The sequence below is a fragment of the Triturus cristatus genome, chromosome 11, assembly GCF_964204655.1.
Source record: "Triturus cristatus chromosome 11, aTriCri1.1, whole genome shotgun sequence".
Lineage (NCBI taxonomy): Eukaryota > Metazoa > Chordata > Amphibia > Caudata > Salamandridae > Triturus > Triturus cristatus.
Genome location: NC_140594.1, coordinates 208979483 through 208995600, shown reverse-complemented (window position 1 = coordinate 208995600; position 16118 = coordinate 208979483). Strand labels below are relative to the sequence as shown.

At 47.4% G+C, this 16118-nt stretch overlaps 2 protein-coding genes across 5 annotated transcripts in view; one reads left to right on the top strand and one right to left on the bottom strand.

Moving 5' to 3' along the window:
• Nucleotides 1-4755, bottom strand: part of UNG (uracil DNA glycosylase) — a 40547-nt gene extending 35792 nt beyond the window's left edge. The window contains exons 1-2 of one of the 2 annotated variants that reach the window (XM_085634465.1): nucleotides 4552-4755; nucleotides 1759-1974 (exon numbers count right to left, since the gene is read on the bottom strand). In XM_085634465.1, the coding sequence (XP_085490591.1) occupies nucleotides 1759-1974; nucleotides 4552-4665 (330 nt within the window). In that variant the 5' untranslated portion in view covers nucleotides 4666-4755. Of the gene's footprint in view, nucleotides 1-1758; nucleotides 2171-4551 lie in introns of both variants that reach the window. The other variant, XM_085634466.1, reaches the window with a different exon arrangement.
• Nucleotides 1943-16118, top strand: part of ALKBH2 (alkB homolog 2, alpha-ketoglutarate dependent dioxygenase) — a 156620-nt gene continuing 142444 nt past the window's right edge. Inside the window, exon 1 of one of the 3 annotated variants that reach the window (XM_085634467.1) lies at nucleotides 1943-2077. The gene's annotated coding sequence lies outside the window, so the exon portion shown is untranslated. Of the gene's footprint in view, nucleotides 2078-2904; nucleotides 2945-5160; nucleotides 5230-16118 lie in introns of those variants that run through there. The other 2 variants (XM_085634469.1, XM_085634468.1) reach the window with 2 other exon arrangements.

The following is a 16118-nucleotide window of genomic DNA, read 5'->3' as shown; positions in this document are numbered from 1 at the left end:
TGTGGTAAGCCAGCGGTTGCTGCTCAGGAGGGTCAGCAGCTCCTGCTTGTCAAGAAGGGTGAGCAGCCAGGAGAGAGCGGTCACAAAGAGGGCAAAGTGGGTGGCACCCTTGTACTTCCTACAGGAGGAGATGATCCAGAGGACGGCCCGCAGAGGAATTGCATCACACACAGAACTGCCTGTGAGGGCATGTGTGATTGGGGAGGTGGGTGTGCTGGAAGGAACACAGCAAGACCTCTGGCGCAAGACATAGCTGCCTTCGAGAAGAGAGAATGCCCAGCAAAGACCTTCTGAGCAAAGAGTGCTGTACAAACTAACTTCCAAGATGAGAGAGCTGCGCCAACAAAACCAATTCTGGAGAAGGGCAAGTTGCCTCTGCAAACATCCATGGCAGAGAAGAGACAGATGTCGACACCAAACTCCAGGTGAAGACAGATGTGCAGCCAGCCTCTGGTGAAAAGGAAGCTGCCTCAGTAAACTCCATGCGAACAGACAGATGCCGCCGACCCCCTGCCCCAGCAAGCAGACTATGTAGAGAAGAGAGGCACCCTGAACAAGCACTCAGGAAGCGGAGTGCTCAAAAAGCAAAAGGAAGGAGGGGGGGGGGGGGGTCGGGGAGTGAAATGGTACTACCACAGCAGGAGAAGCAAATGGGCGCTAATTAAATTGAATAAATCTGCGCTTGGTCCATGCTCCACAGAAAGGAAAGGAAGCTTAATTGGCATGTGCTGGTCAATAAGGAGGTAGCAAAGAAGAGTGACCATGAAGCCAACGAATGGTAAAATGGGCAGGCTCTAAGCCCTTTACTGTAAACAAAATCTCTTGCAAGCAAGAACGCATGTGCTATCACAGACTCGACCTAAAAAGAGTTAGATTGACCGTAACAAGATTACAGTGAGGGATAAAAATGTATTCAAGAAAAAATATAAGGTTGGTTGTGCTTGTAGAGCGAGAAGCAGAAAGAGTAGCGTTTTTCAATTACCATTTTTCGATTCTGCGTTTACCCTTAATGTGTAAGCATCATACAAAGACTGGGTCAACTGGGTGACGTACCTCAGAGGCGCAGACAACACGGCCCTACAAAACTCACCCTGGAGACCAGCCACCAGGGGGATGTGGAAGTCGCTTGACACATATCTGGACTCCTATGAACCCCCCTGAGCTCACTGGGGAGGGGGGGGCGAAGACATTTCTACAAACCTAGAATAGGCTCATCGCTACAGAGCACTTCTTGTATACTACTCCCACCCTCTCTTTTCTAATCTCTATCTTTTCTTTCACCCGGTCCTTAACAAGACAATGTAAGGGGGATCTGCTAAACACATACACCAAAATACCTGAAACTACAGCAGATAACCACTTTTGGCCGATACCCGCTAACGGAAATGCGAATGTACTTGTGTGTGTGTATATATATATATAAAAAAAAAAAATGTTGTTAATAAAAACACCTTGAAATAAAAAATAAAAAAAAGTTCTCTTTATGCATTTGTAACTTTATCTACTGCGTTTGTCTATAAAACAGTGTTAATTTCCTGTGTATCTTTCTTATAATTACAGTTTAAAAGGAATAAATGAGACTTGAAAGGTATCGCCAGCCGGAGTTTAGTCCTTTCTCTGGTGTGCGTGGTTACTGCTATTACATCAAAGTGAGCTAAGAAAGGAACTTAAATACAATCCTAGGAGCAGAAACAGGGTTCCCTAATGCAAAACGATTTGTAGGGTACACTTCCTGCGAGTACTCTTTCCTCCACCTACCTTGGTGAAATAGGGTTTAACAAACTCTCCGCTCAGCGCTTCACTCCAGCTCTTGCCGACGCCCTCGGGGGTGCTGCGAGAGGCGAGCTTCTGCAGGGCCGCCTGCTTATTCCGCTGAATTCGGTCGAGCTGCTCGGGGCTCAGCGGTGGGGACACCACAGCAAGGACCTCGTCATCCTCGTAACCCGCCGATCGGAACCTCTTCACCGGGGTGGTCTGTGAATCACGAACACAAAAGCGGCAGCTCAGAAGCGGGTGACAGTCAGTGATCAGGGAAGGAAGGCGACAGCGGCCCCGGAAGAACCGGGGCAGCATGCCGGTAAGAAGCATGGCTCCGTTATAGGAATTAGCTCCACAGGCTAAAGCAAAGCTCCAAATACAGCCGAGGTCCGCCTGCTTTGCGATGAAATCTCTAGATTGCATTAAAGACAAAGATTAAATATGTTATAACTAAAGTTTTGAAAATAATATGCATGTTCTTACGACTGCGGTGTTTCTCCACGTTTCAAGCACCCCAGTTAAACAGATGATAAACTGGACGCAAAATAATGATTCCATCAGACATGGAATTCCTGAACATCACTGTAAAAACGCGACCGATTATTGTTGTCACGTAATTTGTTGGTAATGCCCTTAAAATGTTTTTGTTTTGTAGCAACTTAGTACCCCACACAAAATTATGAAGAAAAGGCTAGAAATACATCGATGACTTAAGGGCCAGCCCGGGGGCGGGAAGGTGCTTAACAAAAACACGGGTAAAGAAAAAATGGACATGAACGCAAAAGGTACACATACATTTATAACACTTTATATCAATAATATTTCCCAAAATAAGTTAAATTAAAGCGAATAAATATAGTTACCAAATCAGATACACACAAAATAATATTGATCCAAATTAAAGTCTACGCGTTCATAGAAAACGTAGCATTTTAGTGAGTTAATATGCGAGTTCTGACACTTTAGGTGTAGTTCCGTCATCTGCCTGTGAAGTTGACATTTCAGTGGTTGTAGTACCATTTAAAAATGGCCGAAACATTTATTTTCGGCCGATGGCAAACTGTGAAACAGACAGCCAGTCCGCCTTCTATGACTATGGAGGCAGAAAAAATATCTAGTACAAGGTAAACCGCTAGTTGCCATTGGAGGCAGATTATGCCTTAATTGCCTCATCACCTATACCCAGGTGGGTGTTCTACAGGTCTATTTTTCTGGAGTTGCAATCCGTGCTTTTTCCTGTGTATACGTCGCATTGATTGCTCTACCTCTTCAAAAGTTGTATAGCAGGTTTCCCAAGAAATTAGTCTTCCCTATCTTTGTGAGGTACATTTCTCTTCTGGAACATTAGTCGCAGTGAATACTATAGCGAAACAATGGCTTTGTTTGGAAAGTCGTCTCGAGTCAAGGCAAGGGAATACAGAGCCAAAAATGTCCTGCATGCTTCCTTTCCCCATAAACCACAGCCACTTGAATTAAAGAGGTCGGTGGGTTAGACACCTGCTGCAGGAACGTAGATGTAGCTTGCAAGTTATTTTTGTGTGTTCTGTAGTCTGGTGTACATTCTGCCACTAAATGACGTTCATCTGTCTTTTGGTGTCCCTGCTCAGACTCCATTAGCACTGCCACTGTCAAGCAAACCCTGCAGATTGGAAACACGTGTGCCATGGTCGATGGTGTCAGGTGCTACTTAGCAGATCTCACAATGTCCGTGCTTAACGGACATGCACAGAACAGGCATTGTGAGATCTGCTAAGTAGCACCTGACACCATCGACCATGGCACACGTGAGTCCAATCTGCAGGGTGTGCTTGAAAGGGAAGTTGTGAAAGAGCAGGGACACCAAAGACAGAAACGACACTGTGACCGAAGGTACACCAGTAGAGAGAACACATGGCTTATGTAGAGCTGTTCTCCACAGCAGATATCTTATAAGATATTGAAAGCGCGTTTCAGTGTAATGCTTTCATGATGCACTCAATTAATTGCAACAGTGGCGCCTGCTGTTGAGCCTGAGGCCGTGGGAGGCGCACCTTGCGCGTTTGCAGAATGAGTGATTGTTGCGGCGGCCAGGAGTTTTAGCTCATTTGCAGGCAGTATGGCCTCCCACATCCTCTATGGTACAGTTGAGTCCAACAGTGCCCTTGCATTTCTGGTACTTTGCTGCAGTTTTAAGATATTCTTGGTTTCTTGATGCTCAAATGGGACAGTTTCCGATATTCATGCGTTTCCCTCGTCTTAATTGCATGATTTTGCTCGCGAGAAAGTGTCACTCATAGTCATGGATATGTCACTCTTTATTACACATAAATTTTGAAAATGTCACACACAGCAATCTGAAACCATGGCGCTATGAGCAAAATGTTTTTGTGTACTACTGCTCTCCCCAAAACAGTAACAGTCACTCACGCTGGCGGAAATAAAAAAAAGCTACCTCCTATTCTTCACGTGTCTTAGTATGATACACATTAAGATGTAGAGAAGAGAAAAACTCCTCAAAAAAAAGGTAGGCGGTTGTAAGTAACACCCATTCAAGTTAAGCATATAAAATGCATTCCAACCCAATCCTGATATATTCCAACAGCAATCTACACTCCTATGCACTCCGTTGCAGAGACCACCCAACTGGCCTCCTAAACCTTCAACCATGATAAGATAAGGAATAAGGAGATCTTCTTAAACCAGTTATCCAAGTTTTATTCGTAACTAAGATTACATATATTCATGAGCATCGTGCGCTAGCCGCGCGAAGCCCGACATGTCCACCATTACAAACCCCAAAGCACTGTCCCCTACCTCTCCCGGCACGGTATTTTCCTTTTTCTCGTTGGCTTCTGACGAACTTCTTTTCTTAGTAGCCGGGCCAAAGAAAGAGTTTATAGTTTTCTGGCCAATTGTTGTTCTTTTCATTTTGATAAATGTCAGGACTACCTTAAATCCCGCGCAGGCACGCCCCCAAGTATACCTAAAGCTAGAAAGGGCGAATTTGGCGCGGAAAGATCACGCATGCGCATTACATCTAGCTGATTCCAATGACTGGGGTTTGAGTTGGATCTGACTGGAAATAAAAAGAGGACTAACGGAATGTCAGTTGAGCCACTAAATTATATACACGTAACTGCTTTATTTGATTTACAGTATCTTTAGTTTCTTGAATACAAACTACAGAGGTGACAATCTTACAGGGACCTTTTGTGAAATCAAGAGTTCTCAAATAACATATTGCTTGGCAAAAACAGTTTTGTTAGTTATATTACAATGAAAACTGCACTTGTCAAGATTTATGTCACGAACGAATTAAGGCCCTTTAACTGTAATATTATCGGGCTGTATTTTCCTCTTCTTAATTAAACCGTGGATCCTTTTAAAATGGCCGCCATGTTCAGTAACAGCTCTCGGAATAATTCAGAAGTAAGTCCTTCCTTTAATGTTTTTGAAGCAGCGTGCGATGCGAATTTGAAGCGTCAGATCAGGGTAAGGGTACAGAAGAGTTGATGTTGCTCTTTTATGGAGAGTTTCCCAAATATGATTGCCGGGTTGCATTGTGCCAAGTAAAAAATTATATATATCTTTACTGTTTTCTATAGCGCGCACTCGACCCGAAAGCATTGGGGTGTTTCAGGTGAACGCCAGTTGCATTACACAAGGTCACATTTTTTAATGCATGTGGAAATTTGCAGCACTTGTAACACTTTTTATTGCCTTCTTTCTTTTTTTACTTTTTCCTTCTTTCTTTTTTCATTATTTCTGTCATTCCTCTTTCATTCTCTTTCCTTTTTTCTTTCAATCATTCTTTTAGTCCTTTTTTTCCTTATTCTTTTAGTCCTTTACTTTTTTTTTTACATTACGACTTTTATGCTTTCTTTCATTTCTTGCTTTCTTTTTTCTTCCATTCTTTTATTCTATCTATTTTCTTTCAATTCCTTTGTTCCTGCTTTCTCTTGCCTAATTTCTTTCCTTTCTTCTTTCTTTCTCTCTTCGTTCATGGCGGCAAAGGCCAGACTGAGAGACCTTCATCTCCCGTATGCCCTCCTATTCCCTGCTCGCCTGCGAGTGGTTTTTCAGTCCCGCACCCACTTCTTCGATTCCCCGGAAGAGGTCTTTAAGTGGACTGACGAAACTGTGCGGGTGCGCACGCCGCCTGGGCTGCACTCAGACTCATCCCCAAGTGAGGGGCCATCCAGGAATGCTCGTGGCCGGCGCCGGAGAGGGCATGGATGATCGCGCTCCCGGAGGCGCTCTGCTTCTCAGGGGGTCCTGGCTCAGGGGGATGCTGCCTCCCAGCCCCATCCATTGGATCCTTGATGCTTGTGAGGAGGGTGATGCTGTGCCGCCTCCTCCCTTGGACTTTGTGACTGTCTGCTTTTATGGGTCTTGAGGGAGCTTCTAAAGAGGGCTGTGTCCCTACCTGTTCAGGGTGGTGGGTCTGGGCGATATGGGCTGTTCGTTGGGGATCCATTGGCGGGTGCGGTCCGCGCCCCCCTGTTGGGGGCCCGGAGTCACACACACCGCGACCGGTACTTCAGTGTTTTTGAGGTATGGGGAGGGGGGTTAGTTAGGGGAACGAGTTGCGCTTTTGCATTGTGCTCATCTGGTCGTACTCACCCGCAGTTGGGACCTTATATTCGTGTTTTATCTCGGCTGAACGCCCCATGGTTGTGGGGAACGTAGGGACTGGGGGGCCCTCAGGCACCCTCCGCATTGTGAGCTGGAATGTAGGTGGGGTTCTGGACAAAATTAAGCGAGGTGCAGTCCTGCGTCAGGCAAAAAGGGTTGGGGCTGACATTCTCCTCTTACAGGAAACACATCTGATGGGCTCTAAGGCCCTGTGCCTGCAGCGTTATGGCTTCCAGCAGGTCTTTCACACTGGGTTCATACAGGGCTCCAGGGGGGTTGCGGTATTGATACATCGTAGGGTCCCATATGTGCATACACAACAGTGGCTTGACCCGCAGGGGCGGTACCTATTTCTTCAGGGTAAGATTGGGGAAGAATCTATTGTGCTTGGCTGTGTCTATGCTCCCACCCTTACAATGGTCCCTGGTGGAGCGGTTGCTCTCTGTGGGCGGCGATGTCGGACGTGGCTGCAGTGGTGGGTGGAGATTGGAATGACGTCATGGATATGGGACAGGGCGTAGGAGGGTCTGGGGGGCACCCATTCCACGAAACTGCATTCCATGGTGAGGAGCCTTGATTGGGTCGATACCTGGCGACATGTACATGGCGATCGGAGGGAATATACATACCTATCCGCAGTACACAAGTCCTTCTCGCAGTTGGATTATGTTTTCGTACCCCGGGCGATCGCAACAAGGGTAATGTCTGCAGAGATCCTTACTAGAGGGCTGTCTGACCACTCACTGGTATCCGTAGCGTTGCAGTTGGGTAGGGGGCGGCAGCCATTTCGCTGGCGATTAGCGGTGTGGAACTTGCAAAACCCGGATTACGAGAGGTGTATGAGGGAAGCGATCGCGGATTACTTTGTCGCAAACGCGGGGTCGGCCCCCAGTGCAGTAATACTATGGGAGGCGTTGAAGCCCACCCTTCATGGGGTGGACATTGCATGGTGCGTGGCGGCCCGTAGAAAGCGTTGGGAGGAGCTGGTTAAGGCAGAGGCGGAGGTGGAAGGGCTTGAGCGTCGGAGCCGGGGGGCAGATGGCGGACTGGCGGTGCGACAGCTGCTGCTGGCACGGCAGTCTTATGCCTCTCTCCTGATGGATGAGGCTCGCCGAGTATGGCTTGCGACGCGCAGCAGGATTTATCAATGGGGCGACAAGTCGAGCAAGATGCTGCATCAGCTCTGCCAGGGTGTTTTTGCTCCCCATGTTCTTCCGGGGGTGCTAGATGAGAAGGGAGTGCCGATCATTGACCCTTTGACTATAGCGGAGAGTTTCGCCGCCTACTATGCGGATTTATATGCCTCAAATAAATGCCTATCGGAGGCAACGGTGGTCAAGTTCCTTGAGGATCTCCCGCCCAGGGCGGTGCCAGACGAGACGCGCCAACAGCTGGAACTCCCCCTTTCGGAGGAGGAACTGGGTAAGGCCCTAGGGGAACTTAATTCGGGGAAGGCACCGGGACCCAATGGGTTCCCAAGCGAGTTTCATCGTCACTACCATTTACAACTAGCAGCATACTATCGGGCGGCGGTTGAGGAGGCAAGGGAGACCGGCCGGCTCCCACAGGACTGGCGCCACGTGGAGGTGGTGGTGTTCCACAAGCCTGGTCGGCCTCCGCAACAACATGCTTCATATCGCTCCATTTCTCTCCTAAATGTTGAGGCCAAGGTTCTGGCCAAGGCCCTGGCTAATCGCCTCCTGCCACATATCTCGACTTTGGTCCACCCGGACTAGGCCGGTTTCATGCCTCATAGAGCGACGCGGCACAACATACGGCGGGCTCATGCAGCACTAGCGGCGGTCCGAGGGACGGGGGAGCCGGCGGCGCTCTTATTGGCAGATATGGACAGGGCATTTGATTCCCTAAGCTGGGTTTACTTGTTTGCCCTCCTTCGCCGGATTAATCTTGGCCCTCGGTTCCTGTCATATGTGATGCTCTTGTATACTGAACTGACGGCCTCTGTCCGCGTGGCGGGAGCGGTCTCGTCCGGCTTCCCTATCTGTCGGGGTACTAGACAGGGGTGCCCCCTGTCGCCCTATTTATTCGCCATCGCCATGGAGCCATTGGCGGCATGGGTGCGTATGGATGCACAGTTGCAGGGATTTGAGTGGGCCCCTGGCTTATCGGACAGGATAGTCTTATATGCCGATGACGTCCTATTCTTCCTAACAGCATTGGATAGGTCGGGACCACGCATACTGGAGATAATGAGAATTTTCGGGGAAACGTCCGGGCTGTATATGAACCCCCGTAAGTCCACACTGTGGGTCATGGGTACCCGGGTGGGGGTGGGAGCGTGGGCGTCTGCGCTGCAAGTAGCCGACGGAGGACTCAAATACCTGGGTGTCTTCCTGTCGGAGGTGCCGGAGATATCGTGGGAGCGGAACGTGGCGCCGGTGTGGGAGCGCGTCCGGGCGGACGTTACGACCTGGTCCCATATGCCGCTGACGATATATGGTAGATCGGCGATCTTTAAGATGGTGGCACTCCCCCGCTTACTTTATCAACTACAGAATCACCCGTACCCGATCGCGCCTCACTTGTTCCGACTGGTGAACTCGGCGCTGGGCCGGTTTCTGTGGGGGCAAGGGGCGGTGCGGGTGGCGTTGCGCACGTGCCCTCTTTCCACCTATTGTGGAGGGCTGGCGACCTCAGACATGCTCTCGTACTATCAGGCATCGCACCTATTGGTCCTCAACGAGTGGTGGTATGGAGACCGAGGGGACCCGGCTTATGCACTAGAGAGGCACCTAATGGGGCGGCATACTCTCCACACAATCCTATACTCTGCGACACTGCGGAATGCGCTGCCGCCGGTGTCCAGAGTCGTCTTTCAGATTTGGCGGCAGTCCCTAAGGAGAATGGGCGGTGGAACACGCTGACGGGGGAAACCCCTTTGTGGCACAATGGACGATGGCCGGAGCTGGCGGCGCTGCAGGGGTTTAGCGGATGGGACGACATTGGCATTTCCACCCTGGGCGACATGATGAGGAATGGGTCCCTTAATCGTTCCGGGATTTACAGGAAGAATTTGGCATGCCCCGGACACAGTTCTACCGATACCGCTCCGTCATGCGCTCTCCCCCAGCCTGGAGGGTCTTGCTGACATTCCCGAGTTTAGCCTATTGGAGGCGAAAGTCTTTATGGGCGATCTTGCAACTAAAAAGATCTCGCGGATCTATCAGTCCCTGGTCACCCACAGTGCGCCCACTCTAGACAAACTGTGGAGAGTGTGGGAGGAGGATGTGGGCTCGCTGGTGGAGGAGGATTGGAGGGAGGCCCTGGCCGCCCTTCGGGGAGCGGCCATTGCGATGCCCCTCCGCCTTATCCAATTCAAATACCTACACCGGGTATACTATACTCGGGTGCGACTGTATCGGGCGGGCCTGGTAGCCTCCCCGGAATGCCTCAGGTGTGGTAGGGCGGAGGGCACATTCCTACATACGGTCTGGCATTGTTCGTCGCTTGATCGCTTTTGGAGGGGGGTCTTCTCTTGTTTGTCTGAGGTCCTGGGATGGTTGCTCCCGCGTACGCCACAGCTTGCGCTGTTACATGTCATGGATGGCATCGGGGGCAATATCTACAAACGGCACCTTATGCTGCTGGGCCTTACATTGGCGAAACGTGACATTGCCAGGATGTGGAAGGATGAGCGGGCTCTCTCGGTGGCCGCTTGGAAAAATGGCCTAGACTTCTGTATGGGGCTGGAACAGCCTATCTTTGTGGCCCAGGGCTGTCCGCGCAAGCATTATAAAATTTGGAAGCGGTGGGCGGATTATCGGGGCCTGTGGCTGGAGCTCCCAGCGGTGACGGAAGATATCCTAGTGGGATTAGGGCAGGGCTAGAGTGGTTGGATCTGCGATCTGGGGCGGGTGGGGCCACTGGGGGTGTGGGTGTGCTTTGAGTGAGATGGTCCTCTACTAGAGCGAGTAGGCCGTCATTCTTATTCCTCTCATTGGGCCTTGGGCGTGGGCGGGTGAGCGGTTCTCAGTGGGAAGAGCTCAATTTGAGGGAGAGAGTTGGGGGGGGGGGGGGGGGGTGGAGATCCGAGATTATACTTCAGATCAAAGAATGTGTTTGTTCTGTTTTTTTTCTTTTTTTTTTTCTTTAAAATGAAAATGTCCTTTGCGGTCTTATTACTGTGTAACTTGATGCTGCAGTGGCCTCTGGGGTACAGAGCCCTGTGTATATTGTGCAAATGACAAATAAAAATCTGTTGTTAAAAAAATAACTGCTTAGATAAATATTGTTTTTAACGCTTTACCTGGCTGCTCCCACTCTGTATTTTCTTCCTCTGCATTTCTCGCTCGGCCCTGGCGGTACCCGGATGTTAGGCGGGTCCGCATCGCACAGGGGTTGCCGCGCTAGTTGTTTGAGCACCGGAAACTACTTAAGACACACTGGGGCGGCCGCGCAGTTGGCGCGCCAAAGGCGCACCAAAGGCAAGCCCGTCTGCGCCCGGAGCGCGACCAGCGCCAGAACCCCTGGCCGTGGGAAACCTGGGATATATAGTAGACAATAGCTGTTGGATTTAGATTCAGAATCATGCAAATTGCATGACATGGCTTTGCAAGACAAGAACCCAGGTGAGCTTGTCTGCCCCAAATGCTCTTTCCGGTTGAGATTTCCAAATGTTGAGATGTCGGAGGCTCTGAAGGACAGAGATGTGGGAAACATGCCCAGTAACTTGCCCAGGCAGGATGAGCATAGAGGTCTTAAGTTAGTTCAGGAACAGCAAATGCAATGTGTTTTGGTGAATGTACGCTCTCTAGGGAAACACAAATATCAGATTGAAGACCTGATTCAAAGCACAAAACCTGATATAATTTTTCTTACCGAGACATGGACAGATAATGCCTCGACTCCAGATTGGAATGTAGTGCTACCAAAGGGCTATGCAGTCACTTCACAGGACAGGGAGGAAGGTAGAGGAGGGGGTATAGCGATAATTCATCGAGAACACCTAAAATTGCGAGTAGACGCTATTAGGGATCTACCGGCGGAAGCACTACATTTTACTATTAATTTAAACAACCTTTTTAACCTCCAGGGACTCCTGATCTATCGTCCTCCTGGACCTAAGGCCTCGTTTTCGCAGGCTTTAATGACACACCTGGAATCTTATATAGACCTTCACCCTCTTATCATTCTCGGTGATTTTAATTATCACCTGGAAGTTACTGATAACTCAGATACAGACAGATTACTAGACAATTTTACAGCTTTCGGCTTTAGCCAGTTAGTTCTGGAACCTACCCATCAGGCAGGCCACATTTTAGACGGCGTCTTTTCTAATAATGCAGAGACGAGTATGTCGAGAGTGGTACCCCTTCCATGGACAGATCACTATGCGATTTATTTCAATATTAGGGTTTTTCTGTCAACTCATCAAACACAAACAAAACCAGTGAAGGTAAAGACCAGGCGCTGGAACAAAGTTCAAGCCGACGATCTGATAACAGCTCTTGGCCAAGTCCCTCTGTCATTGGTCAAAAATAATAATGAGGCAGCTTCTGGGTTCAATGAATGGCTCCGGATAGCGGCTGATCGTGTGGCACCGGAAAAATGGTCGACAGTCAGGAGACCTAAGCCTTTGTCATCCTGGTATAGCTCGGAATTGAAGGGCTTAAAAGAAAAGTGTAGAAGAGCGGAGCGTCTGTGGAGGCAAGATTATAGTAAAGATAAGAAAATACTCTATAATCGTGCTCTCCAACAGTATAAAGAGGCAATTATTGCCGCAAAAAGATCATTCTACACTACCAAAATTGAGGGAGCTGGTAACTCTCCTAAGGAACTTTTTAAAACAGTTAGTCTGCTCTCTAAATCTCAGCAGGCAAGCACTTTCCAACCAGATCAAAGTATGTGCAATAAACTGGCCACATTTTTCCAGAACAAGGTTCAAATAATATATGATAGCCTCCTGAATGTTCGAATGAGCCCAGATAAGCCAAATCTACTACACGTGGAGGAAGATATACTAGATGCGAGGCTAACTAGTTTCCCAGCAATCATGAAAGAGGAGGTCCATAAACTCCTCCTCTCTATAAAATCGGGCTCACCCAAAGATCCCTGCCCTGCCACGGTTATGCATCTGGCCGCTAGTATAATCGGAGACGAACTGTCCCCGCTCATAAATCAAGTCCTGGAGTCAGGTAGCTACCGAGTCTGCTGGAAGTACGCCACGATTAGGCCTATTCTGAAAAATCCTACCTTAGATCCTATGGAGCCCAAGAACTACCGTCCGATAGCCGGTCTGCCCATTGCAGCCAAAATTCTGGAGAAATCGATGAATAAGGCACTAACTGAGTACCTGGACACCAACAATTTGTTGGACTCGACTCTGCATGGCTTTCGATCATACCATTCTACCGAATCTGCCTTGATTGTAGCAGCTGCGGAGATTCGAGCAATAGTGGATAGAGGGGGCAAAGCAGTCCTCGTATTACTAGACTTATCGGCGGCTTTCGACACCGTGAATCACACGGTGTTAGTACAGCGGCTGCTGGAAGTAGGGATCGGGGGTTTGGCTTTTTCCCTCCTATCTTCGTTTTTGGAGGGGAGGGAGCAGAGCCTACATTGGAAGGGCATGCAGTCAGACAGTTTCCACCTGCCCTGTGGGGTCCCACGGGATCAGCGCTGTCACCAACAATGTTTAACATTTACGTGATTCCCCTGGCCAGACTTATTAGGAAGCATGGTTTTGCTCTGGTGTCATACGCAGATGACTCCCAGCTCATAATCTCGATAGCTAAACAGCCTGAAGATACAGCTATCAGGTTACATGCGTGCCTTTAAGAGATTATGACTTGGATGAACCATAGCTTCCTAAAAATTAATACTGACAAGACGGAGGTCATTGAGTTTGGTCAGGGGCGACCCCTGTGGAATGATTCCTGGTGGCCAATGAGAGTAGGAGAATGCCCCAGTCCTGTCTCTAAAGTTAGAAACCTTGGAGTTATTTTCAATTGCCAACTAAATTTCTCCGCTCAGGTAAATAGTCTTACCTCCTCCTGCTTCTTCTTAATAAAAACTTTGAAAAAGATCTTTCCTTTCATTGGGCAGGAATTACAAAAGACAGTGGTAGTGGCTCTCCTACTAACTGAGCTTGATTATTGTAATGGCTTGCTGCTGGGGATTAAAAACTCCAGATGAGTAGGCCCCAGTCATTGCAGAATGCCGAAGCAAGGTTGCTATTAAACATACTGAGAGGTCAACCAACCTCTGCTGGAATCAGAGCTCTCCATTGGCTTCCCATTCAGCAACGGGTGGAATTTAAGGCGTTCTGCCTGGTCCACAAAGCATTTTATGGTGGAGGAGCTAAAGATATTCAAAATTGTTTTAGGCGTATACCCAAGTGCGTTCCTTAAGATCCAGCACTTTGCGTCTTCTCCACATTGATAGGATTAGGAGAGTGAGATGGGGGGGAAGAACCTTTTCTAATTGTGCAGCAAAGCTGTGGAATAAATTGCCAACAGCCATGCGATTCCAGTCAAACAGACAATCCTTTAGGAAAGAGCTAAAGACCTGGCTGTACGCCTTAACATAGGCTTTGTAACCTAGGCTGCAACACTTCCATTTACACCAGCGCCAAGACGCCTCGGCATTCGAGCGCTTTATAAACCTATATCCTATCCTATTATTCTTTCTATTCTATTGCTGTCCTCTCATACTAACTCACTCTTTTTCATATATTTATTTTTTCGTCCCTACACACACCCTCTTTACCTCACAGATTCATTCTCTATCTTTAACCTCAATGCGTATTTATATATAATGATTCCACCCTCTATACACACAGTTTCTAATATGCCCCCTTACCAAAAATTCAGTCTGACCACGGAATATTACATCTCTTCATTCTTCCCTACTACCCATCTCCTACTAGTTTAATAATTCACATACTATTTCCCAACATCTACCTTCCCATTATTTATACCCCCCAACAAAAAAATCAATATATAACAAATGAGCATTACAACAGGCAGGAATAGGTTGCCAGCATTACAAACACAAAACAATAGAATACATTTTTTGTGTTATTTTAAAAAATAGGATCACTCAGTAGTACAGAATGTCGTCTTGGTTATATATAAGGAAATAGAAATGCATATAACAATTTTTTATTACAACTTTTCAACAGGTTAGACAGCAGCCACACTATTCTACAACATAACATTAACATGTTTGCAAAAGCCAATAGCTCTAGTTAAACACTTAAAAGTCCCAATGGCGAGACCTATTGGCCATGCCAATGCTTGTTCTCCCTTGCTTTCATTCCTTCATTCTTGCTTACATAACTTCTTTGTTGCTTTTTGTTTTACTACCCTTTTCCCCCTCTTTCTTTCTTATATATATTCTTTATTCGATCAAAAATATGACCATTCACATCGTAAAACAATTCATGAGTATAAAAACAGTTAAGATTACAATAAAATATGTCTTTTAAAAAATTCATATGATAAAACAAACTTTCACTTCTTCCAATATGAATGTAGAATACAGAAATTCATACCCTGAGGCCAGATTAAGATAAGTTTACAGGTCAAATTCTCAGAGGCAGTTTGGATCATTTTTTACCTCTTCCACCAGGCGAAAAGCAGAAATCTCGAGATATTAAACACAAGCCACCTTGTGGTATCTGATCTAAAAATACGTATAGCTTCACTGGGGCGATTAAAAGATAATAAGCTGCAAACTGGAATTATCCTGGTTTTCCTAAAGTCATCATAGGAGGGACAAGAAAAGAGGAAGTGATCAAGGGTCTCAGGAAAAGTGTGACATGTAGGGCACAATGGAGTAACAAATGCATTTTCCCCAATATTTCTTCTTGCATTTAAGGGGAGAGATCCGTATCTGAATTGAATATACAGGGCTCTTGCCTGAGGGTTTCGATGTCATCCAGAAATATTTCAAAACCAAACGCTCCTTTAAAATTTAAAAAGGTCGCGGTTAAAGTGCCATGTACAATACATTCTAAACTGTGTGAGTCCATAAACTCCCAATACCTTTTTTTGAGTAGAGGAACCGTTGATTTTGTAATGGACCCTGACTCCTCCCAGATATACCCCAACCCTCGTTTAAAAAACACTCCTTGATCTTGTTGAACCACTTAATGCAACCTGTTTGTTTGTGCAGAGCAATCAGCTCGCCCAGGGCCTCCTTCACCGGGACCTGTGTGTCACTAGTCCATACCCTAATCCAGAACAGAAGTGCCCTGAGGATAGCATAGTGGTCTATAGGTTTTAAACCAAGATCAAGTCTTAACGGCAAGAGGGGAGTATTTACAGGCAAGGTCAGGATAGCTCTAATACATTTATTTTCGGCAAGGGTTAAGTCTGACAGATTTTCCAGCCCCCATAACTCAGCCCCATAGAGGGCTGCTCGTAGACCTTTTGCCCTGTGAAGTTCTAAAATAGGCGAAATTGGCCAGTAGGGAGACGCCTTGGCCCTTCGAACTATTGCACAGTCGGCATGTTGGAGGGTCAGTGTGCTCTTTTCTATTTGCGGTGTCCATACCAGCCTATCGCGGATACGTACTCCCAGAAAATCGAAAGACTTGACCAGCTCAAGGGTTTGCGTGCCCAGTATGAGTTTACCCTTTTGGGATTTATAAGGATTAAAAGTAATGTATTTGGTTTTGGAGCAGTTTATTTCTAAATCCCTCTCTTTGCAGGCTTTATCAAATTTATTCAAAAAGTTTTGAATCCCTCTAGGTGTTCTAGCAATGAGTAGTGTGTCGTCTG